This window comes from Etheostoma cragini, chromosome 4, assembly GCF_013103735.1.
Source record: "Etheostoma cragini isolate CJK2018 chromosome 4, CSU_Ecrag_1.0, whole genome shotgun sequence".
NCBI lineage: Eukaryota > Metazoa > Chordata > Actinopteri > Perciformes > Percidae > Etheostoma > Etheostoma cragini.
In genome coordinates this window covers 5,986,312-6,009,833 of record NC_048410.1, presented here as the reverse complement: position 1 = coordinate 6,009,833, position 23,522 = coordinate 5,986,312, and the positions used below count along the sequence as shown (strand labels likewise).

Here is a 23,522-nt window from a genome sequence, read left to right as displayed (position 1 = left end):
TGAGCTCAAAGCACCACTCCCTATTGTAAGTGCAGCCTCTCAGAGCTGCTAGCATTGCTGTGGACTGTGGATTCTGTTCTGGTCGGAAGAAAATCTATTTTGATTTCTTTTGTGTTTAGCAGACGTGCTGCTTCTCAGCTCTCTGAGATGCCAGACAAGAATTTGGGAGTAACGATAGTTAAGAAAGCTGGGTCAGGATACTCTCTAAGAATCTCGTTTCTTATCCCGGGGTAGAAGTTGGGTTGTTTTCTCCCTCCTTCTCCTCTCCAATAGCACTAGCCCTATTATAAGGCAATGCCCAGAAGGACACAAAGAGGAAAGCAGAAAGCTCAGGCGCCATCCATCCTTCTACCTCTCCCCCTTCTCCTCTCGCTGGCTATGCTTCTCACTGGCATCAAGTCCACAGCAACACATGTCTCTGATCAAGTCCAGCCTGCGTCATCAGTTAGTAAACTCCAGGCTCCAGGAAAACCAACAGAGAGCACATTCATAGCCGGCGACCCTGTGACTGAGTGTGTGATTCATTACTCTTTAATATGCCCCCCTACCCCCATCCCCTAACCCACCCAACCACTTCTCCAATCCAGCCTTAGGGCAACTCCACAGCCTGATCAAATCCATCATTAAGCATACTTGTGGTGTTACCGCAGTTGGCCTTCTTATTTACCAGATACAGCGGTTGTGTCTCAGGCCTGTTTTCAGCTCAGTGGAGAGGAATTAGCTCTGCATTCTCACATTTACATCGTACTCTGAACCTGAGTGAGACGACACTGCAGAAGATCTTCCAGACAAGACCTCCCACAAAACTTAGGACGTTCTTAACACCAAAACACTAGAGAGTAGTGTGCTCTTGAACAAGGTGACAGACATTAAGATGTGCTAATCTTGGTGAATGCGGCCAAGGAAGTAAAACATGAGATGAGAGGTGCTTGAGGGGTCAGTTGAGGATAGGATGATCAATGGAATCAAAATGGCAGTGTCTCTATTCCTAAACATAAAGCATGAAAATGGCTGTGCTTCCTTTCCCCCAGACACCAGCCCACTGTTGAGGTTATATTTTAAATTGCAATTCCCAAGTATTCCCAAGTAACAGGTCACACTTTATTTGGATGGTCCACTGCTGATAATCTTATTATCAAGTGACTGTAACGTCTCAGTAAAATGACTTCTAACTCTCAGGTGATGGTCACAAGTGTGAAAAGTGGTGTGCGCATTTTCAATGTTTGTGTTTGTCTTGATCAGGTCACTGACAAGCACCCGGCTGAACCACAGTCTGGAGTTAAAATGGGTGTCTGAAGGCTTTTCCTGGGAGAATTCTCTCCAGGTCTTGTGTGTCATGAGTTTAGGATGAGCCCTGTTTATGAGATGTTGACAGCTTCTTCCTGTCTCTAAGGCTATGAGCCCCAACTGCTGCTGCACCGAAGGCCACTCTATAGTTCATGGCCACCCAACTCTACCCTGAAAACATGGCTAAAAGAGCAGGCATGGTTGGGACAGCTGATGGGGGGATGGGATATGGCGCTGGTCGACGCAAAGTGCAGCAGTGGCAGCAGCAGCAGAAACAGCAGTTGAGCTCTGCAGCTCCTCCACCCAGGCTGCTTTTTTGGGTAAAGTAGGCCAATGTAAACTCCCACTTCCTGCCGGCCTTGTCTCAGAGGGGGAGAGATGATCCTTCTGTGAAAAGGGAAAGGGCTGCTGCTCTGTAGGGACTGTTTCCACACACACACACACACACACACACACAAACACACACACACACACACACACACACACACACGCACGCGCACACACACAAATAGAAATACAGTCATGGAGGCAGGCAAGAGAGTGAGTGGGAGAGAGCAAGCTAGTGAGAGAGCAAGGAATACACAAACACAGTGGGGTTCAGGAATGTTAAACACATGCTTTATGGCATAAATAGCAGCCACTTTTGGTAAATTACAGTGAGTGTTCTGGCACTGTAAAGCACACAGCAGGAAAACGCTCTCAGATTTCAGTTCCAGGCCCTCCACTCTCCCCAAGGAACAAGAAGGGGAGCATGTTGTGTTTTCATTTCTCTATAAAAAGGCAAAAATGAGTACAGTAACTTCTGATGCAGCAAAGATTTCAATGTATGAGTTTTTACTGGCCACATGAGGATGTGCAGCTTCAAAAGCAATGGTGACCTCGAAAGTCTAGAAAGATAGTAGAAGGCAAGATGTGCTGTGATGTTGATATATAGAATATTAAATAAAATAAAAAAATGAAAAGGCTGCTCACCAATTCTTGAAGAGCATCAACCTTAAAATTGAGGAGATAAAAAAAACTAGGAGGTGAAAATCATCAGAAAAAAACAAACTTGAGAATAATGTAAAGTTCAAATGAGGGACTTGTTCCAATTGTCTTTGCTAGCAGAGCTAACAACCTCACCTCAGAAAATACCAGCTGACGTCATTAGAATAGGCCTTAGTTAATCTCCAACAGCTGATTTAATAGCCCTTTTATCCATGAGCATCCTGGGTAGGATATTAGAGCGTAATGGCCAAAGGACCCAAAATCAGTGACTCTCACATTAGTTCCATATTGGACCTGGTTGGTGTTTGTGCACAGATGTTTTTGAATCTGTATAAGGTATTTAGTAATGTACTTAATGTGGGATGTGAGTCCCTGCTACATGATGCAGTGGTCGTTCTGGCTGGTAACTGTGAGTACGTTTTCCTGACTCAGTAAGAAATAAGAAACTTGCCGTGGAACAGCTTACCTCACTCTGAGCTGGCCTGGCTGGGCCTCAGCCCACGCACCCCAACTAACGTACTGACTGACTAGTGGCCTGACTTGCTGACTGAGAGCAGATGAGCCATGGGAACCTACAGCTCCAGTCTTTGCAGAATGACTCACCGTCTAGGCAGAGGAAGAGGAGAATGTTATACTCTCCCTGAGGAGGAAAAAACACACACACACTGCAATCACGGACATGGCTTACTAAAATTTCACCTTAAGGTTGTTTTAAGAGCTGTAGTTTGCACATATGAATTATTGTTAAATCTTGGGATTGATTGAAAACAGAAGTTGAATCAAGTTCACTCAAGTTCTCTTTTAACGGTACACGCAAACACACACGCACATATCCAGCCGTGTTTGCACAGTGACAGTGAGACAGGTGGAAACTGGAAGCAGGTGCGATCAGTTGTTCCCGTCCATCACACAGTGTGTTCACCTGCACATCTGCAATTAAGCTTCACCACAATGGTCAGTTCACTCTCCACACCTAATATCAAGATGCTGAACCGAAATCTCACAGTTAATGATCAAACTGACCTTTTATGACAAACGTCTCGACTGCGCCCATTTCCGGTTTGTATCAAAGAAAAGATCAAACTGTAAGTGTGGATTTTAACGCTAATGCCAATGAAAGAGCAAGTTTTAATAAACATAAATTACTTTATTGAATGGAAATTTATCAGTTACAACATACATGAAATGGAAGTGAACACACAAGCATGGTACAAAATTCAAATAACGCATCATCTGCACATTGCACTATAAAACACTGCCATAAAATGTTTGGGAAAGTTAAAAATTCATCTTTGTACTGTCCATTTACAGAGTTGGGATTACATATAAACCAACCATGTCTTCATGGTGTAAACCTTAAAAATCTTTGGTCCCAGCCTTCTTGCATTTCCAATTGTTGGCTCTAACTTCTACTAATACTGCAATCAATGTTAATTTTAAATCGACAAAACTAACTGAGGTAAAAAAGGCACATTTTTGTTTCAAAAGGCATACAATTTCAAGGCACAAATTCATTTAAGTTACACAATATGGCTTTGGCTGGTATTATTAACACTGTGTTAACCTTGAGTGCATAGTTTGCATTGTCGTCCACATTGCAGCAGTGCTGCAAAGTGAACCTTCTTTGGAAAATAACAGACAGCATGGCTTTTCCTATCTCTAAAAATCATCAGATTAGCGAGAAGGTTTGGATGTAGACAAAATAGAGGCTTAAAATGATCCTCACTGGTAAAATAAAAAAGACTACATGATGCCAAATTTGCTGCGATGACAAGCTTCCTCTTTTTTCTTAAGCAAACCAAGGGCAGTGGAAGTCACCTGCTATCAGCCAGCAAAGGTCATGGCTGTAGCACCTGTTAGCACCTCGTCTATCTACACCACAGTACCAGGGACAGCTGTGTGTGCATTTGCTTTGTGTGTGTGTGTGTTTTGAGGCACGCTGAGAGATTTATTCCACCCACGCACCCCTACCTCTGGGCAGCTGTGTCTAGGCTATGATCCTGAGCTGGCCGGCACCAGGACAGAGACAGGAAAGAACACCTCTTACCCAAATGAGTTCACTACATATTTGGTCTTTGGAATAGGCACAATAGCAACAAATGGTCTGATATCAAGTGAGTGTCAGCATTGCTCAGTTCAGATTTGGTCCAGCCCAAGACCTCAATCTATATTGGATGAAAAAATCTGTTCCTCAGATGTGTTTTTTGTCACAGAGCAGAGAAGCTAAACGGCTTGTAAAGTAAAATCCAGAATGAGGCTTTATTCCCTCCAGGTCTCTTAAAGAAGGCCACTCCATGCTCTTTGTGGCCTTACGTGTTGTCAAAAGGCCAGCTGGGTTTGTGTAGACCCCCTCTCCATGGCCAATAGCCCTCCACTTCCCTGAGCTCTGACTGGGTACCCTCTGTCTCTCTTGGTGGTGTCTCACACCATAGAGGAGCTGCACCCGGAGGAGCTGTGTTTCTGCAGCAGCGACATGCGGCTGAAGGTGCGAGAGCAGACGCCACACTGGTACTTCTTCACCTCAGCGTGGGTCTGCAGATGAGCCCGCAGGTTGGAGCGGTCAGCAAAGGCCCGGTTGCAATGAGGGCAGGAGAATGGGCGCTCACCTGGACAGAGAAAGGGAGGAAACACACGTCATATAACTTAACTGGCACCCCTTAGATAGTGTCAAGTGTCTCTCAGTTCACAAGAGCCTTCTATTAACACCTTGCACACATACTGAAGATAATAAAGAAGCACATGGTAGGCTGGTGGGGTCAGAGCCTGACTTAATTAGCATGATTCAATCACAGCCAAATAAGATTAGCATGCAAACAACTTGTTGCAGGTACAAAGTGCTCAGTGATAGCCTTCAGGCATTCTTTAAACCTTTTGTCAATCCGGCGTCTCCAATCTGCTGTCTTCACCAGCAGCCGTGATAAGATCATTAGCTGACGAGTCATTGTTGCTGGGACATTAAACACAATGAGTGATCAATGAGCACAGGGTCTACAGAGGGCTACCCTATGTGATAATGTCTGCTGATCAAGTGTTGACCTCATCAAACTGATTATCATGGATATCCTGCCCTCTCACTTCACACCCCAAATGATGAAGAAGTGACTTGTTGACTCACAATTAAAGCAACTCAAATGTAGATTGATAGCTTTACAGCAACACCTACGCCGGCTTCGTCACTCAGGAATCAACAATAAAAGTGGAAATTTAGCAGATGAGGAATAATGTAATTTAAGTCTAATGTTGTGGACGTGGGTCTTACCTGTGTGTGTGCGGATGTGACCGCGCAGCAGCCATGGCCTGGAGAAAGCCTTTCCACAGGTGGTACACACACAGGGCAGGGTGTGTGAGCGGATGTGCATCTTCAGAGCCCCGAGGCTGGTGTACTCTTTTGGGCAGTGTTTGCAGAGAAAGGCTGGCCTTGCTGCTGTGACGGGGGCCTCCGTTTCCTCCTCCTCCTCAGGGGGACTGATAGGCAAAACGCCGGTGCATTTCATCCGCTGGCGAGGGGCATACGTGTGTACAGGTTCAGGGCTGGGGGGATCTGATGTGCGTCCTTCATCCTCCTCTCCACAACTGCTGGCGCTGCTGCTGAGGCTGGAAGGGGAGCTGAGGTCCAGGGGGCCTGGGGTGGCAGAGGGCTCTGTTTGGGAGGTGGGCAGGTAGAGGGCGGGCAGGACACTTAGGTCCCACACCAGACCTGTTGTGAAGCAGGTGGCTGTAGAGGTTTTGTCCCCTGGTGAGAGTTCAGCAAAAGGATACCTCTCCAGTGAAGTGTCTGAGACAGAAGGGAGAGGATGGTTTAAACTTAAAGCCAGTATCAGACAGTCCACATGAAGGTCAAGGATATTTGTTTAAATTATAGAACATTAGACAATAAATGCACAATTTAAAAGGGATCTTATAAACGTCCACCAACACCTATACTGCCTGTATTCATTTGAGTGAATACATTGTGTTTTTTATCAGCATTTACTGAACAAAAAGCTGGATCCATGGGAAGGTTTCATGGGCCGTTTCCTCCCACGTATTCACAAGGGCTCGTAACATGAATGGAGCTCTGTCTGGTTGCAGAAAGGGAAAAAGTGCAACTAACGGGCCCCGACTTGAACGGGGAGTAGCCGGGTTGGTAACTGAACCAGGCACAAAAAGCAACAACAGTTCTTCCAAAATGTAGGTAAATTTAACTTTAAAAAATCCCCACTACACTTGAGAAAAGATGTGTTTAAGTTAGTTTGCGCACAAGTGTAAACACTTGTGCTTTCATAAATCATTTAAAAAAAACGATTCTCAACTCACCATTCTGACATTCCAGTTCACTGTAGTTTGGCTTTTGTTTCGCGAAGTAATTTTTGACCAAGAAAGATCGAGGCATTGTCCTTGTGAGAGTTAAATAGTTGTGCGTAAAAGTATCCTGTGGTCACGACGCAGTGTCTACAACATTGAAAAAGGGTCAACCAAATCGTGGTCCTCGGAGACGCAGGGCACAGAGAAATATCTTCCTATAGACCACAAGTTAGAGGGGACTTGAGCAGGCAAGTGTGTGTATAGCTTTCATGCAGAATGACTAAATACTGGCCTCTGTTCTGAAATACTGTGACACAGGCGGTAGGGGTGTGCTCGCCCCGAGGGCCCTCCCCACCGACCATATCACTGCTCAAATGCGCAGGATGAAGCTTTTACGTTCACGCACTTTACAATAACAAAAACACGAGCTTACCGCGTTCACACACGGGAATGCACTGGTGTTGACCTGCAGACAAGGAAAGGTGAAGGGAAGGAACAGTAGCAAATTATTATGACGTAGGCTATCATATGTAGGCCTATATGAATAATCACGTCACAATGTGTGGTCCAATAATGCAGTTAGATACTTGAAAATGTGATCAAAAGCAATTTGCCAGTTCTGTTGCATATATAAATTCGGCTTTTAACACAATCCCTGCTGTTTCTAATGTGTGCTGAACATGATCAAACTGTCCTCTGCAGCACACAGCACAGACCGACAGTCCAGCACAGTGAGTGCATAGATAAACCCAGTCCCATTCCTGTGCATGTGATTCATTTGAAGTCTCCAGTTCACCTAGTGAACCTATGCATGTCTTTGGATGACTTTGATATTGTTCTTATAGCCTGCTCAGTCACAGTCTTTCCCTCAGTAAGGGAATTAAGAAGGTAAATCGAAATCTAAACAACAAAATGTTGTGTTCGTGCACAATATTTCTACTAAAGTGACATTTTCATTAGCCTGCACTAAAGTTACAATAACTGTATGTATTATTACTTCATGAAAGCAATTGTTCTCAGAGTGGCCAGTGTTGCAAGATTGTTACCGTGTTAATTTGATGGCATGACAGTGTCATCGGACCAGCCAAACTCAATGAAGCTACACCTTGACAACACATGGCCGCCTCAGTCTTGGAGCCTTTTAACAACTTTAGTAGAGTAACTGCACCATCTTCTGAAAGAAAGGGAGTAATAACATTTTACCAGTCAATGCCATCACACTGGGTGGCGCTGTTACATAATGTACCAGTCAATCAGAGCATCGATACAATCTCATGGAATAGCAATCCACAGTTGTGTCACCCCTTAAATGACAGATTCAAACAAAATGTGACACATGGAAATGTGGCTTCGCCTCTGTCCCATAGGCCTTCTTGGTCTCTATAATGTCTTCAAACAGCTACAGTAAAAATCAATCGGTTATTTTTGTTTTGTCCCACTGACCTGACATTGTCCACTCCTCATCTTCATTAAAACATTGAAATATTGGACTGCTGAACTCTAACAAAGGCATATACTGTAGGGGAAAATACAATGTTACCCTTCTAGTCCAACAAGACATGTTAGAAATATTACTACAATGCTAAAAATTGGAGAGGAGGCTATAGCAGATGAACACTCAATACAATTTTGTTTCGCACTGTACATACGGGGGTAGAAAGCATATTTTGTAACTATTTAAGTAATGCTGCAAAGTTCTTTGGCAAATACGCTGTATTATAAATTAAACTATTAAAAGAAATGTAGTCTAGTACTATTTAAGTGAAGGTTCATTTTTCTGTTTTTGTGGAGATGATTGTCGTGTGTCTCCATGGTATTATGGTACTATTTTCCCAAAAGCCCCAAAAGTGTGCGCAGTGATTTTTTTTCCCGTTTTGTGCTTATCTTGAATTTGAATAGTAGGCTAGGCTAAACAATAGTGCCATGTCATCCTGTGGCCCATCGAGTCGGATTACACCCCCCCCCCCCACACACACACACACACACACACATACACACACACACACACTAAGAGACTATCTTAATTTGTTTAATTTTAGTACAACATTTTTTATTTGGTCAAATAATTTACTGTGGGTATCGTTGTTGTGGATATTAACCATGGTGCAGTTTAGACAGCTGGGTAGACGTGCCAATAACCAACAACGGATAAGAATGAACATTAACTTTAGACTCTACGCCTTTGACAGCGATATTTGAGAGCGTAACAAGAATCAAATTAAAGCGCAGTCTTAATCCGCGGCCTCTGATAGGTGTGTTACTCATGGTGGGCGGGGACATAGGCGGATCTTCTGTTAACTCTGATCGGTTGGAGATTTGAAATACAGAATAACAGTCTTGTGTTTGGTTGTACAGTTACAGTCTTTCATAGGCAAACATTAAGGTACCTTTGAACATTTGCTAATTGACACCACTAATGGTCTGCGACTGAAACTGAGAAAGGTAAGGACACTGCAGAATTACTGGAATTCATGACTGCGTATCTGAGACAATACGCAATATCATAGTTTTTGGCATAGAGACATATTTTGTTCCATTATTGTCCCAAAATTGTATGAGAGGTAAACTGCAGTCTGTCAGAGTTAGTTTGATAGCAGCCGTTGAAGGTATAACGATACTACTGCAAACCCCTTTGGGACCAAAGACCTGAAATAATGTCTCTAAACCATTTAAACTGAATTCAATGAGAGACTTGTTCGATTCAGTTGAGACTTTATCTCTGTGGCTGCAGTATTTTTTGAATCGTCTTATTGTTGTGATGTGTATCGCATTGCATAACACTGAGTAAAAACACAATACAATACAAGATGACGTTTGTTACAGTAAGTGTGCACTGCCGAAATTAATTCCATATTAATTTTTAATTAAGTGCACTACTCAACATGGCGCCATTACAGTCGAGGTGCAGACCTGAGGCTTTGCACTCAAAATATGTTTAATAAAAGCCCCTCCCCCATATAGCTAGAGACAGATGGGCCCTAACAATGCAATTCTGAGGGAGTGGGCATCATTATTGAAACCCCAACAAGTGTAATTGGACTTCCTAGTCAGCTGACCCAGATTACTTGAATTTTTAAAAAAGAATAAGGAAGGATGGGTCTCTTGGCATCACTCCCAAACAGTCAAATACGGATCATTATTTCTGAAGGGAGCAATAGGCTAGTGCTGTGTAAATCAGAATCAGAAATATTTTTTGATCCCCGGAGGGAAACTCTGTGTTGCAGTTGCACAAATAGTGTAAATATCAGAGTAGAAATATAAATAAAGAAATGTAAGAAGTTTGGATATCTACGATATTATTCCATGAGCCAGTATTTTTCTTGTTATTAGCAGATAAAGACTCTCACAACACCTGAGCTTTCTGCTGAACAAAGAAGGGAAGGAAGACGGGAACAACAGCAAAGACAAACACCTCAAGGGGAGAGAAAAAGAAAATAGTAATGTTTAAAACGATCAGCCGACTGTTTTTTGGGGGAGAAGAGGAAACCTCTGACGATGTAAAGTCTGGAGAAGTGGTGGAAGAGGGGTGGCTTGTTGTCAGTCATCGAGGTCAGTCATGTTATTCAGTATGGTTGACATTAATGGTTGAAATGTACTCTGTGTGTATATATATATATATATATATATATATATATATATATATATATATATATATATATATATATATATATAACAAAAATCACAAGGATGTATTTATATTCTTAAATCATAATCTGGTATTTTCGCAGAATCATTCCATGTGATCATAATGATGTGCACTAAGCAGTGTGGTGATGTCAAAAGTGATGTACTGGCTTTAAGCATATTAAGCCAAACGAATAAACACAAAGAATTACATCTTAAAAGACCTTTCTTAACATTCATATGCCATAGATTTTATTTTTCAATAATTCACCTTTTATTTGTTTAGCTAGAAAATTGTGCACCTTAATATCAGAAGTTATAGGTATATTTTTTTCTTCCTGTCCCTACAGAGGCCAGTTCAGCGGAGAACCAGGGTACAGCGCTAACTGACACCCAACCACCAACCTCTGCTCTTCATGGAGTCACAGTTGCCAACATGGAAACTAGCATGAGGTGAGGGAGTAGGAGGAATTCTTTCAAGAAACCATGACCATATTACATTTGAGGGCAAAAAAAATAATTTAACTGTATACCAACAATAAACATTTCAAATATTATGGTTAAAGCACAATTCTATTCCCACTAAATTAGTGGGCTTGTATGAGGTGCTTGTATGAGGTGCTTATCCATTGTCCGTATATTACCTACAGTAGAGGACGGTCTGCAAATGCCCCCAGTGTAGAGACGCAGACGGGAGTCCTGACACGGACGCTAAGCAATGTACTGCTGGGGACGAGGGCACACAGAAAAACTTATTTTAGCCATCTAAAAATATCAATATCAGTTTGAGTGCACCCTATATTTAAAATATTTTCACCGCTTTACCTTGCCATCAAACAGCCCTTTACAACGGGGAACTGAAGCCGTTTTAACTTGCTCTTCAAAGCCACCAGACTCCATGGACAAAAATGGTAATTTTACCTTGTGGAACACAGGAGTTGCTGGTCTATTGCTGCCTCCATTGGTTAGTTTGTTAGTTTTGTTAATTGTGTTAGTTCCTAACCCTTTTAATAAACACCAAAGTCACACAATAACACAAACAAACTAACCCATTGGTAGACCAGCATCTACCATGTTGTGCCAGGTAAAATGATGCTGGTGGCTTTGAAGAGAGCATAGATAATGGCTTCCATTCCCGGTGTAAAGTGCTGTCAGATGGCAAGGTGGAGCAGTGAATATATTTAAATATAGCAAACACTTCAATTGATATTTATTTTTAGGCGGGGCTTTTTTCTGGGGGCTGAAATGAGTTTTGCTGTGTGCCCCTGTCTACAGCAGTACATTGCTTAGCTTCTGTATCGAGACTCCAGTCTGCTTCTTTAAACTGGATGTGTGCTGTCAGCCATCTACTGTAGGTAATACACTGACATTGAGTAAGTACCTCATACAACCCCACTTCAAAAGATCAGAACTATCCCTTTAACTTGTACTGATATACACCAACTCGGATTGCTAAGGCCCTGACACACCTACCCGATACTCAGACGTCGGACAGTTTGGCAAGGTCAGTGACTCAAGTCGGTTTGGTGTATCCCATGCTGTAGTCCGGAGGGGTCGGCTGCCTTCATTTTGGCCGACCTGACATTCTCGGGCGGAAGGCAGGCACTGCTGGCAGACGGACTCAAACGACCAATATAATTGGTGGAGTGCTAACCCTGAAATAACAAGCAGGATGAGCGTGACTAGAGTCTCTCAAAATCTGACAAAATCTCTTAAACTGACCTTTGTTGATCTGAAAAGAAGACAGATTTAGCAACTGCATGGCTTGTTCCTCGCTTAAAATGTTTTCAGAAACACGTTTCGGTGAACTATTTTAGTAAAATATGAGATTGTATTCTGATCAAGCCGTCATGACATCCTGCCTTTGAATTTCCAGAGAAACCAGACCCCACGTGACGTGTTTGTCCAATCAGCTGTTGTCTGCACTTTTTTTGGCCAACTCAGTCCGACTGCCTTTTCTGGAAATGGTCAGCCATTGGGTTAATGTCTCAGGGCCATAAGATTCACAAACTTGCTTTTGTTCCTCTCCAGTGTGTTAGACCAAGAAGCCACAGTTCAAAGCAGCTGTACCACCAGTCGAGCCATCACAGGCTCTGTTTCTCAGCCTAAAGCTTTGGAAGAAGTGACACAGTTAACCTGCATCCAGAAGGCTAAGGCCTGGGCAGACCCGCACCAAATGTCTCGTAACGCCATTCAACGTCAGAACCGTGTTCGCCAAGGAGTCCAACATCACTCATTCCACCTCCAACAGCCAGGACAACGCAACATAAGCCACTGAGCCACTGATGCTCTGGTTGACTGGTTTACAACTGCAAATATTAACCAGGAAATAATCCTATACTTATTAAACACATATTCCAATACACACAGATAACCATTCACAACAACAACACAACAGGCAGCTATTTTATAACTCGTACTGTTTGAGTTTAAAATTAAGAGTTTCACCTCATGAAATGAAATACACTATGTTTTCTTGTTTGTGTGCATGTGGATTTATACATGTGGATGACCGCAGCCTATGCAAAATGTATCCTATAATAATTACTGTAATTTGTGTAACAACATGCATTTATTTACCTGTATGTAACTGGTTTGAACTTTTTTTTTATACAGAAATAAAAATAAAGAGTTTGCAGCTTGTTAACTTTTTCTTCTTCATTTATGAGTGAGATTATAATGTCCAAATAACATTGAACAGCTCACAGTTTGACTGATGCAAACATTGACATCTCATTGGTTGGGAATTAGTTGGGAAGTAATTACACCTGCTGTATTTGATTGGTGTTCAGCTGAGGAGGCCTGTGGAGAACTGTTGAATTGACTTATCCAGTGAGTGGGTACAATGATGATGGATGTTACTCTTGAATTAAAACCTATCAAGCCATTAACATTCAGTTACAAAAGTTGTGCTCGTTCATCTCAATTGGACGATGGCTCATCACCAAGGGACTTTACCTGTGACTGGAATAAAAACTGTGGTGAGAGGATACAAATATAGCCTAAATATTTTGTAATAATGGTTCTCAGCACACAACATGCTGCTTTTTTTTCTTCTACTGATATTTTCAACACTTTAAATCCCCCGATTAGATGCTGAGGGGGCAAACAGGCAGGATCTCTGAGTCCTGAGGACCTGGGCTGAAACCCAAACTATTTCCACTGTGGTAAAGATTAATTTTGTTTTCTTGCTGCTTCAACAGACCTTAGCCGTCTTCCAAAGGACAAGCCTCTGAATCTGGCCTCTGGTAGCCCAAATTTGTTTGACCGAAGCCTTTCCAACCTCAAAGAGACATACAAGGACTGCTCCAATCAGGACATACCGCTGTTTGTCTTTGCTGTTCCTATCGCCTTTGCCATTGGTGTGACCATTGTTTTGATCCTGAATATTTACCTAGGGGGAAGTTGGGTATGTCATGCTATATAACGTATGCAAGCATAACCACAAGTGCATTATTTATCCTCATAACAGTTATTTTTCAGATGTTTGTAAAAGGTGAGGTAGTGTCGGACCACGAGCGTTGCACTGCACTCGGCCAGAGAGTCCTTCGTGATCGTGGATCCAGTGTGGATGCAGCCATCTCTGCCACCCTGTGTTTGGGTGTTGTGCATCCACATGTGTCAGGTGTTGGTGGGTATGTGACTGAACTATTGTTGATAGCATGTTGAGTGTAAAATTCACATTGATGTATCTGATCACAAATTCATCCTTTGCTCATTCTCTTTATGTAGAGGTGGGGTGATGCTGGTTCATGACATCCATAAGAATGAAACCAGGGTGATTAATTTTCAGGGAACTGCACCTAAAACACTTAAAGAGGAGATGCCTTGGAGTGTTTCAGAACAAAAGGTAGTGTAAAGGTGTGTGTGTGTGTGTGTGTGTGTGGGAGGGTTGTTGCCATAAATCACTTTTTGATTTTATTATTTAACATGTACAATCTTATTTAATCCATTCAGGCAGGTTTGCAAGTGGGTGTCCCAGGTCTGCTCAGAGGGTTACACTGCGCTCATACCTTGTATGGGAGGTAAACGAGTTTTGACAAAGTGAAAATTATCTGGTGTTTAATCTATTTTTTTCTATCGGTAAGTCTAATGCCTTACAACAAAATCTCTGCAGTCTATCATGGGAGGACGTGGTCAGCAGAGCCACTGCTGTTGCCAAAGAAGGTTTCAATGTGTCTTTCAATCTTGGTGAGTCAAACCATCATTCCTTACACTTTGTCACTTTCTCGCTTACTCACAATATAACGTGATGATGTGACCTAAGGACGATATAACAGGATGTGACTCTTTTTTTTCATTTTACAGCTGACGCTATATCAAAGGTAAAAGGTGAGCAGCTGTCGCAACGTTTCAGGGACATATTTCTCCCTGATGGCCAAGCTTTGCTTCCTGGTTCATTTCTGAGGATGTCCAGTCTGGCTGAAGTCCTCGAGGCCGGTCTGGCAAACTTCTATAATGGAAACCTCTCCCAGGAGATGGAGGATGAGGTGAATGACATCCACATAGTCAAAGGGTCTTGTTTCATAGGCAAAACGATAGGGTGAAATTTGTTTTTAATCTAAGTTTGATGTTAAAACTTTTGGTGCTTTTTCTTACAAAGGTGCAAACTAATGGAGGGGTCCTGAGCAGAGATGACATCAGTAACTACAGTGTTCAAGTGGAGCAGCCAGTGGAAGGCATGTACAATGGTAAGGAATAAACTTTCTTCACAATAGACTGTGAAATTTGTATGTATTCTTGAAACCTTCATCTATGTTGTGTTACTCCCGTCTTAGACTTTATTATTCAAGTTCCTCCTCCGCCATCTGCTGGTGAAGTGTTGATATTGGCGCTTAATGTTTTGGAGGGCCTCCATCTCAATGGGAACAACACAGAAAATCAAACACATCACTTTGTTGCTGAGGTACTGGATTGCAAAGCTTGAATATCAAAATGTTTTATATTACGGTCTGGTTAAAATGCTAGGTCTATTACATTAGAATGATTGATTTATTTTTTCCCCCTCTTAAGGCTCTAAAAGGAGCTTTAGCTATGGTGAGTGGTTTGGGTGACCCTAAATATAACTCTTCAGTGACTGAGCTGCTCTCTGACACTCTAAGGTAAACTACACTGAGGAATCACAATTACGTTTATGGCTGCAACTAAAGATTATTTTCAGTATTGGTCAATCAGACTATGTGCGTGCGTGCGTGTGTGCAGGAAAATCAAAATCCTCACATTGATGAAGCCAGTTCTACAATAGCTCTAATTCAGACAGTTTTTTTTTTTTTTTTGTCTCCTAATTAAAGGTGCTCTAAGTGATGTCACTTGTGTTTTAGGCTACAATATTTGTTGTCGCAAACATCTCCTCATTATCCACAAGCTGCCTGTCCTCAGATCCGTGAGGGGCAAGCTAGTCTTCTTTTGTCTGAAAATACTTTGAATGTCAACAAGAAGTAACATCACCCAACATTGTTTAGAGCACCTTTTAATTTCCTCTACTCTACTGCACAACACCAAACAAACTTATCAGTTCAACAGTGAACTTCCTGTTAATTTTCTCTCTGCTCTTGTTAAAGTAAGAGGCATGCTGAAGTGCTTCACTGGAGGATCAATTCCTCTGATACCTCGCCACCCAAGTACAATGCCATTGTCCACTCCCTGCAGACAGAGCTGATGTCTGGACAAGTAGTAGTCATGGGACCAGATAACCTCATTGTGTCAGTTGCAAGGTGATTGTGTAACTATCTACAGTCTGACATAAGCAATCAGGCCAGGAGGATCTGTTTGGTATGTGCTGCAGGGCCCGCTGACATTCTTTTGATCTTAGATCTTGTCTTTATAATCTTGCAGTTCCCTGAGCATGCCATTCGGGAGCAGAATCATAACACGGTCAGGTGTTATTCTCAACAGCCTCATGCTTGACTTCTCCTGGCCAAACAAAAGCCCAGGGCAAATCTTAAATAACCAGGTGCATTACCTTTGGAAATCTTACCCAACAAAATCAACCAGTTACAAAAATATAATTCTGAAATATGGCTCACTGTTTGCTCTTGTTATATAGAAAAACAAAGTCCAGCCAGAAAAGAGGTCCCTGTCATCTCTAATGCCCACCATAGTGGTGCCATCGTGGCATAAATGTGGAATCTACATGGCACTCAGTTCAGCTGGACAACAGAGTTTAAGTGTGATCACCCAGGTTCGATCACTTTACATTGTAGAGGTTTGGATTCATCTTCAATGGAAGATGTTAAGATTTTTAATACAAAAACCTCTACAATTTAAACAATTTGTCTGCTTTAGGTGTTGATCAGTGCTCTGTCCTTCCATAAAGAGAAAAAAGACAGCCTCTCCCTACATCAGCCAAACAGACTTCTTGTTGACTGTAGGTTGACATTTGCTTGTATTGCTATTATTATTATTATTATTATTATTATTATTATTATCAGTCATATTTTTCAGTAATTTGCTACTTTTCTAACTCTCCCTCATCAGCGGAGTGTCCAGAAGAGTGTGTGCCGTTTTTAGATGAAAAGGACCACGTAGTTCAGAGAATGAAGACAAACTCGGTGGTCCAGGGGATCCTGAGAAACAAAGATAGCATTACAGCCATAAAAGTGCCTCAGTTATCTGATAGTTTCTCATAGTTTTATTGTTCTCATATATGTTTGCATATTATGAAAAGGCAGCATCTGGATAAGTTCATGTTGCACTGTATGATATAAATGTATGTTGTTCTCCAGTGTGATACTGTTGTTGTGATCACCAGCCAACAGGGGGCAGTTTTCAGACAAGTATTTTCTATTAAAGAAGGCAAAATTGTCTTAAAACCGATATTATGAAACTGATTTTTAACTGAATGCAGATAATGGTTTGATGCTGGTCACTATGCTAAAGAAAAAAATGGCTGCTATGTAAATCTGATCTGACCAACTGTTCAAGGGGTAGCATGTCACATGTTAAGTCTGCATGCAGAAAATGTCACTCAAAACGTTGCACCAAAGGAATTTGTTTCATTGAACACTTTTCTAGATATTTCTAGTTGACACTGTTTCTTTCCATCTACTGGTGAGTAATATTCTAGTATATCAGCAAATGGCGATATCTGAGGTTTTAAGCTTATCTTTATGCCAAATCATTTGTAAGAAAGGACAGGACCTGAGTCAAAGGTCATGAGATGCAGCTTAAAATGTGTCTCTTTTATTTGCAGCAAAGCTAACTTGAGGACAACACCAGTCCAAGTTATAGAAATATGTTCTGTCTCAGAACATCAATAATATTTTAATGCAGACAGATTTAGAGTTCAATTTAAACCGACTCAAAACTGAGAACTATCTGGCTTAAAGCTATGGTCTATGTATTCCCTTAGACAGATAATTAAAAACATGATCGGGACCAGACTTCATGTTCAATCACTATACCTTTTAGCCATTCTTTCAGTTTCAGTGCATTGAAATATTAAATAGGACAATAGGAGGTTGCCTACACTTGCGGTTTAAAGATAGTCAAAAATATCCTCCCTTTTCTTACCACGTCTAAAGTCACATAGGCCTGTTGTAGTGTGGATTGGACAGTTTCAGGGCGGAGAAATTAGGAGCTGCCAAATGGGCGTTGTCAGTCACAAGCAGGTCTGTAATTTAAACGCAGGCAGGTTACCCCACGTACACCGTGCCAGGCAAGAGGAAGAGATCTGCTGCTGTCGATAATTAACTAATTAATGTTGGAAAAGTGGCACAACCGTTCGCGGAGTAATTGCACAAATAAACAGTGAGTAAACCAGCGGTTTCTATTTCCAAAGGCTAAACCGACTTTCCAATAAATATTAGTTAGTAGAAGAGTAACGTTAGCACCTTGGTTTGTTTGCTTGAGTCACTGTTGATCTAATTTATAAGCTAGGTGATACAATGTTCTTACAATTGTAGCTAGCTAATTTTAAGTAGGCTACTAGTATACGTTTTATGCTATCGTTAATATTTTCCACGACACAGCCTACTGTTAAACAGGATTTTTTTATTTCAACTTTTATTTGAAGCTACAGTGTAGCTTACTAATGTACTCCTTTTGTATTGCTACAGGTAAACTGTTTTTATAAGCATATTGCCTGCTTATAAACTGTTTAACAGGATACATAAGTGGAAATATGGAGCCCAAAACTGTACCAAAAGAGAAGTTTTTCATTGTGATACGTGGGAAGTCGAGGAAAGGCTTCTGCCGAGGATGTATTGGCCGTGTGGAGGCAGAGTTGCAGCCCGGAGAGCTGATGGGCCTGCTTTACCTCGGTGGAAGTAACGCAGGGACCCCTAAGAGTGGAGGCATCGTGAGGAGGGAGGACACATACCCTCTAACCCGACACCAGGCCCAGCTATTGCTCTTCGTTTACCCCGCAAGCAAACGCATAGAGCTGCTGTGTAATCCCCAGCTGTTTTCGGCTATTTGTAAGCTGTCTCAGGATGATCTGGTGTTGGTGAAGCACAAGAAGGGACACCTGCCAGGGATGGTGAAGAACCTGATGCAAATTGGGAAGAAGGACAACAAAGACGACCTGCACATGCTTGGCTTTGAGGTCGAATTTGTGGTGGGTAACATTTAGTTGTCTGGTTTATTATTTGCAACATCAAAGTGTGGGTGTCCGGCATAAAGAACAAAGTAGAAGAAGCATAGTTATATTGATCAGGTTTCTCAGTATAATTGTACATACACACTAATGTAACCTAGGGCTGGGTAATACATCAATGTTGTATCAATATCGCAATATGAGACTATATATTGTCTTACATTTTGGATGTGTCGGATATGATGAGTGTTGTCGTCTTGGTTTTAAAGGCTGCATTACAGTAAAGTGATGTCATTTTCTGAACTTACCACACTGTTCTAGTTGTTCTAGTATTTACCTGTACCCACCAATTCCTTAAATCATTTCTGGAGAATAGTTATCAAAAATCTCATTGTGTAAATAACATGTTGTTAAAGCACCAATACTCAACCATACAATATGTCGCAATATCAACATCAAGGTATTTCGTAAAGAATATCATATTTGATTTTCTTTATATCGCCCAGCCCTAATATAACCTCAGGAAATGTATTGACTAGGATAACCATATCATTTTGGGTGATCTGTTATTAGTCACAGTTTTTGTACAGTAATGAGGGACTCTATCATTACTGCAAAATGTGCACAAGAACAGTTATCTGTGTTGTGTACATAAGTGTTAAGTGTCTGTTTTCTTGTAGGACAGTGATCAGAATTTCTCATCCAAGAAACCTGCTCCTCTGCCCCTGTTCAGTGCGGCAGATATCATCCAGGTGGTCCAATCTTACTCACTTCCCCTTGGACTGCACTGTAAAGACAGCCAATGTGGAGGTAAGTAAAGTGGGGAAAGTCACAGCTTGGTCTTTCTCTTTAAAGTCACCAAGTGACATTTTTATTTTTTATAAAGATTTTTTGGGGGGGGCATGTTTAGGCCTTTTTATTGATAGGACAGCAAAGACTTGAAAGGGTAGAGAGAAGGGGATAACATGCAGCAAAGGGCCTCGGGTCAGAATTAAAACAGCAGCCACTCCAGCAAGGACTGAGCCTCTGCATATGGGCTCGTGTTCTACCCGTGAGCTGCCCAGGCGCCCAACACGTGACATTTCTTAACCACAAAATACTTGCTGGTGATGACCTCTTTGAGTTATCAAACTAAATCCTTTTTTATTTAAAAACTCCACCCACTCCCTTGGGTTAGGGAATGAGTATATAAATTCCCGCTATTAAAAGTTTTTAGAAAATGACTAACTCCACAGGGGACGCAGAAGAAGCAGTCCCAGTACACAACTGGAAAAACCTGTCCGGTTACTCTGGAATGTGAAACAGCAGATTCATCGTGTGGTCTGACATTTTGTCACATTGTGAACTCTGAGCTGTCTACATGCCTTATATATAACATGTTCCATTTTAGTTAGATGGCAATCTGATGAGGCAGCATGTGACAAGCCTAAAACAAATCTTCTAACCTTCAGCCTTTCCAAAACCGAATACTCTTCACAGGTCTAAACAGAAAAGCGGTGACGCGCATCAACTCCATGCCGAATATAGGATCTTGTGCACAACAAGTGAGGGACAACGCTACAGAGCAAAGTGTCATTCAGAGCCAAAGTTCAAGCACATCTCATGTGCCTTTAGAGGTGGGATCCATGGTGGAGGTGGTGTCCAACACAAGGATCACAGTATACGGGGTTATCCAGTGGTTGGGGCCCCTTGAAGGGAAGACTGGTGAATGGGCTGGGATTGAATTGGTGAGTGACTATACCATTTAGTAAAGTTACCATTTCTGTCAGCTTTAGGCATCAACCTCATACTTGATTTGGTTTTAATTATTTCAGGACTATGAAGTGAATGGCTGCACTGATGGGACATATGGAAGCCAGAGGTATTTCACATGCGAAGGGAACAAGGCTTTGTTCATTCCCGTCAGAAAGTGCAGTCCTGATAGCAGGTTCTTCTGCTCCTCTACAGGAGGGGAGACCTCCAAACCCATGGACACACCTCCAGGTTAGACACTTCTCCCAGTTTGGTGGGACGCACATACACAAGCAATTCAAATGTACACACATTTGAAATTCTTGGTGTTTTTCCAAACCACACATTTTACTTTTACAAAATAAAATGAAGCTTTAACTTAACATCCTTTTATAATTGTCTACTCTGAACTGTTGTGGACTAAGTAGTACACTACACAACACTTCCTCAGACTTTGCAAACTCTAAAATTTTGATCAGAGTGCCAGTGTTTATATAAAGCTTTAGTATTTTTAGTTTTTCATTAATCTTTATTACTTGTAATTTATGATTCAGACAACCTCACAGAATCAGTTTTGAGGAACTAGGCATTTGAGGATTTGAGGCGTTAGTGAAGATAAAATTATGTGAACAACACATGAAACAATGCACAACAAATTTAAAAAAATGTATTCGTGGAACAGTTGACACCCTTGTGAACTTCCTGCTTTGGAAAAGCAGATTAATCATTAGTCATAAGGCCTGTGTGATTGTACAGTTAAATTGTTTTAAGCCTGGTGGGAAGCTACTGCAGAATGTGTTTCTCAAACCTAACGGTACTAGTGAAATGATGTACTGTAGCCTGGATGCCAGCCAAACTTAGCCCCGGACACAACATTTGAGGTTGGGAAAAGTATTTTTATTTATTTTTTGTTCTGACTATGACGACGTCAGGCTAGAAATGATAAGGACTGTGTTAAAATGCAAACGTCTGTTTTTTTTGTTTGCTGGCGGTTTTCAGTTCCTTCATTTGAGGACACGGAGGAGAATGCACCACCTATTCCTGAATCAAAGGCATTGTCTTTGTTAGTGGGAAGAATGAAAGGGATTCAGGGACACATCAATTCCTGTTACCTTGATGCCACACTCTTCAGGTAAAACCAGTTCACCACCTCGCGGAGCATTTGATTCTCAAGTAGATTTACTCCAAAGCAACTACCAGAAACTTTCAACTTGTGTTTTAATTTGGTAGCAATAGGCTTAGGGCCAATAAAATGTGATTATCCTTAAATCTTTTTGTCTGATTTTGTGGGGATTGGGATCCCGGGAGAGGCATTAAAATAAATATACAGAAATAGCCAATCTACTCACTGATGGTCTAGTTTGCTTATGTAGGTCATATATCAGTGTTAAATTGAGACTGTTTAATAACCAAAAAAGTTTCTTGTAGTTGCTTTAATCTCTCATCATGAAAAGTAATTTTACTTGTAGGAGATCACGTACAACTAAATGGAGCTGGATTGCAACTGTACTAAGAGTTGTGCTCAGTTGATAAAACAATGTGGTTTTTCTCTTAAGTTTGTTTGGCTCATCCGTGACCCTGGAAAATATCTGCAAAAAGCCTGCTGACATGGACAAACCCATAAACTGCACTCTTAGAAAAATAGTCAACTGTTTGCGCAGGTATGAACAGTGTCTTCAAGACTTATTTTTTGTAACTCTTGCATTATCATCTAGTCTGCAAAACAAGAACATTATGACATTTTACATAGTCTCAACTGGTAAACAAGCACACGCTGTCTTAATGATATGGGTACTCTTTATTCACTAACTAACAAATGTGCATGTGCTAAAAATCTTCTTACCTAAGTTTTGTCTTTGTGTTTGCTCTCAATTGTTTTTTGGTGTATGAAGCTATTTCTTGAGTTTGCTCACTGGTAGCTAATCTATTTATTGCAGACAAGGGTTTGTGCCTGCTGCGAGTGTGATGAATTTCCGTAAAGAGCTTGGCTGCGACACCTTCCGAACAGAGGAAAAAGGTACACATCCATATTTTGCAACGTGCATTGTTAAACAGTATAGAACCAATTACTGTTAGTTTACAATAAGTTCTGGGTAGAAAACCCCTGCGTCATTTACATTCAATTTAACGTGTTGAGAAAACTGGGACGAGTTATTTGAAGTCTTAGTTCAAAGTTAAGACTCTGTATTTTTCTAATATGCATGTTTGATGCTTTAAAATGTCACTAATAACAGACCTTTCTAACGTTAGGCTGGAGACCTAATTTAGCCTACCTGTTTGCTCACTAACTAAAGAAAATGACATGTTTATCACTGTTCAACAGTAACATCTCACCTCTATTTGGGACTGCTAGTTTTGGGTGGCATTGGTTTATCAAGGACGCAGTCAAAGCAGCACAGTACATAAAATAAACAAAACCGAAACATCAACTTGGGCCACTGTGTCTAACTAAATATCTTTAAACACTACAGTTAACGGCTGACTGTGACAACAGAAATGAACCAGTGTGCTGATTTCACATATTAAAAGCCCTGACACACCAACCCGATAATCGGCTGGTGACTTTTGTCTGTTTGTTTTTTTCCGTGCCGTTGTCCATCGGAGGGGCCAGCGGCCTTCATTTTGGCCTACGTGACACGTGACGCGTTCCTCCATCAGCTGCCGTCAGCATCGCTTTGGTGTGTTTTGAGGCACTTTTTTTTTTTATTTTTTTTTTGGGCCAACTTGGGGAGGTTTTTTTGCCAACGGTCAGCCGTCTTAGTGTCAGGGCCTTAAGCAATTCAAACCAACCAGTTGTCTCCCCGGAAGTGATTGCTGTGTTAGCGTCATGGTAATTTAGTCTACATTCAAATGAAATAGTCTTAACCCATTGCAAGGCAGCTTTATTTGTATAGCACATTTCAGCAACAGGACAGTTCAAAGTGCTTTACATAAAACAATTAAAATAATGAAAGTTACAGTGCAGTATAAGAAATTAAACATTAAAGAGCAGTTAAAACATACAAACCCGATTCCAAAAAAGTTGGGACACTGTACAAATTGTGAATAAAAACAGAATGCAATGATGTGGAAG

The 23,522-nt window shown here is 41.4% G+C and overlaps 4 protein-coding genes across 5 annotated transcripts in view; 3 read left to right on the top strand and 1 right to left on the bottom strand.

The window, feature by feature from the left end:
- Positions 1 to 3,400: 3,400 nt before the first annotated feature.
- Positions 3,401 to 6,856, bottom strand: snai1a (snail family zinc finger 1a). The gene is made up of 3 exons (XM_034870135.1): positions 6,571 to 6,856; positions 5,534 to 6,049; positions 3,401 to 4,880 (listed from the first exon to the last, which is right to left on the bottom strand). Exons 1-3 carry the CDS (start codon positions 6,644 to 6,646, stop codon positions 4,696 to 4,698), a joined length of 777 nt encoding a protein of 258 aa, XP_034726026.1. The 5' UTR covers positions 6,647 to 6,856; the 3' UTR covers positions 3,401 to 4,695.
- Positions 6,857 to 8,825: 1,969 nt separating this feature from the next.
- tp53inp2 (tumor protein p53 inducible nuclear protein 2) lies at positions 8,826 to 12,820 on the top strand. Of its 2 annotated transcripts, none has more exons than XM_034870137.1 (4): positions 8,826 to 9,000; positions 9,892 to 10,107; positions 10,533 to 10,635; positions 12,214 to 12,820. In XM_034870137.1, the coding sequence occupies exons 2-4, from the start codon at positions 9,999 to 10,001 to the stop codon at positions 12,458 to 12,460; spliced, it is 459 nt and encodes a 152-aa protein (XP_034726028.1). In that variant the 5' UTR covers positions 8,826 to 9,000; positions 9,892 to 9,998; the 3' UTR covers positions 12,461 to 12,820. The 2 variants fall into 2 exon arrangements, with proteins under 2 accessions (XP_034726028.1, XP_034726027.1); XM_034870136.1 differs by having other exon boundaries at positions 9,889 to 10,107.
- Positions 12,821 to 12,957: 137 nt separating this feature from the next.
- Positions 12,958 to 16,811, top strand: LOC117943395 (glutathione hydrolase 7-like). Its single transcript, XM_034869495.1, has 15 exons — positions 12,958 to 13,163; positions 13,386 to 13,591; positions 13,666 to 13,817; positions 13,915 to 14,032; positions 14,140 to 14,207; positions 14,300 to 14,373; positions 14,491 to 14,672; positions 14,786 to 14,873; positions 14,961 to 15,088; positions 15,196 to 15,284; positions 15,744 to 15,896; positions 16,018 to 16,135; positions 16,229 to 16,363; positions 16,468 to 16,549; positions 16,660 to 16,811. Exons 1-15 carry the CDS (start codon positions 13,028 to 13,030, stop codon positions 16,809 to 16,811), a joined length of 1,881 nt encoding a protein of 626 aa, XP_034725386.1. The 5' UTR covers positions 12,958 to 13,027.
- Positions 16,812 to 17,781: 970 nt separating this feature from the next.
- The window catches only part of cyldb (cylindromatosis (turban tumor syndrome), b), a 9,130-nt gene continuing 3,389 nt past the window's right edge, over positions 17,782 to 23,522 (top strand). The window contains exons 1-8 of the mRNA XM_034870366.1: positions 17,782 to 17,931; positions 18,288 to 18,739; positions 19,399 to 19,528; positions 20,198 to 20,445; positions 20,533 to 20,701; positions 21,449 to 21,581; positions 22,006 to 22,110; positions 22,387 to 22,466. Of these exons, the coding sequence (XP_034726257.1) occupies positions 18,305 to 18,739; positions 19,399 to 19,528; positions 20,198 to 20,445; positions 20,533 to 20,701; positions 21,449 to 21,581; positions 22,006 to 22,110; positions 22,387 to 22,466 (1,300 nt within the window). The 5' untranslated portion in view covers positions 17,782 to 17,931; positions 18,288 to 18,304. The remainder of the gene's footprint in view (positions 17,932 to 18,287; positions 18,740 to 19,398; positions 19,529 to 20,197; positions 20,446 to 20,532; positions 20,702 to 21,448; positions 21,582 to 22,005; positions 22,111 to 22,386; positions 22,467 to 23,522) is intronic.

Bases quoted from the DNA above. Each gene is read 5' to 3' on its own strand.
- snai1a (XM_034870135.1), bottom strand. From the start codon at position 6,646: ATGCCTCGATCTTTCTTGGTCAAAAATTACTTCGCGAAACAAAAGCCA. The intron at 6,050-6,570 runs GTGAGTTGAGAA...CTTCTGTCTCAG, and splicing joins TGAACTGGAATGTCAGAATG to ACACTTCACTGGAGAGGTAT. The intron at 4,881-5,533 runs GTAAGACCCACG...TTCTCTGTCCAG, and splicing joins TCACATCCGCACACACACAG to GTGAGCGCCCATTCTCCTGC.
- tp53inp2 (XM_034870137.1), top strand. From the start codon at position 9,999: ATGTTTAAAACGATCAGCCGACTGTTTTTTGGGGGAGAAGAGGAAACC. The intron at 10,108-10,532 runs GTCAGTCATGTT...CTGTCCCTACAG, and splicing joins GCTTGTTGTCAGTCATCGAG to AGGCCAGTTCAGCGGAGAAC. The intron at 10,636-12,213 runs GTGAGGGAGTAG...GTTCCTCTCCAG, and splicing joins AACATGGAAACTAGCATGAG to TGTGTTAGACCAAGAAGCCA.
- LOC117943395 (XM_034869495.1), top strand. From the start codon at position 13,028: ATGATGATGGATGTTACTCTTGAATTAAAACCTATCAAGCCATTAACA. The intron at 14,033-14,139 runs GTAGTGTAAAGG...TAATCCATTCAG, and splicing joins GGAGTGTTTCAGAACAAAAG to GCAGGTTTGCAAGTGGGTGT. The intron at 14,673-14,785 runs GTGAATGACATC...TTTCTTACAAAG, and splicing joins CCCAGGAGATGGAGGATGAG to GTGCAAACTAATGGAGGGGT.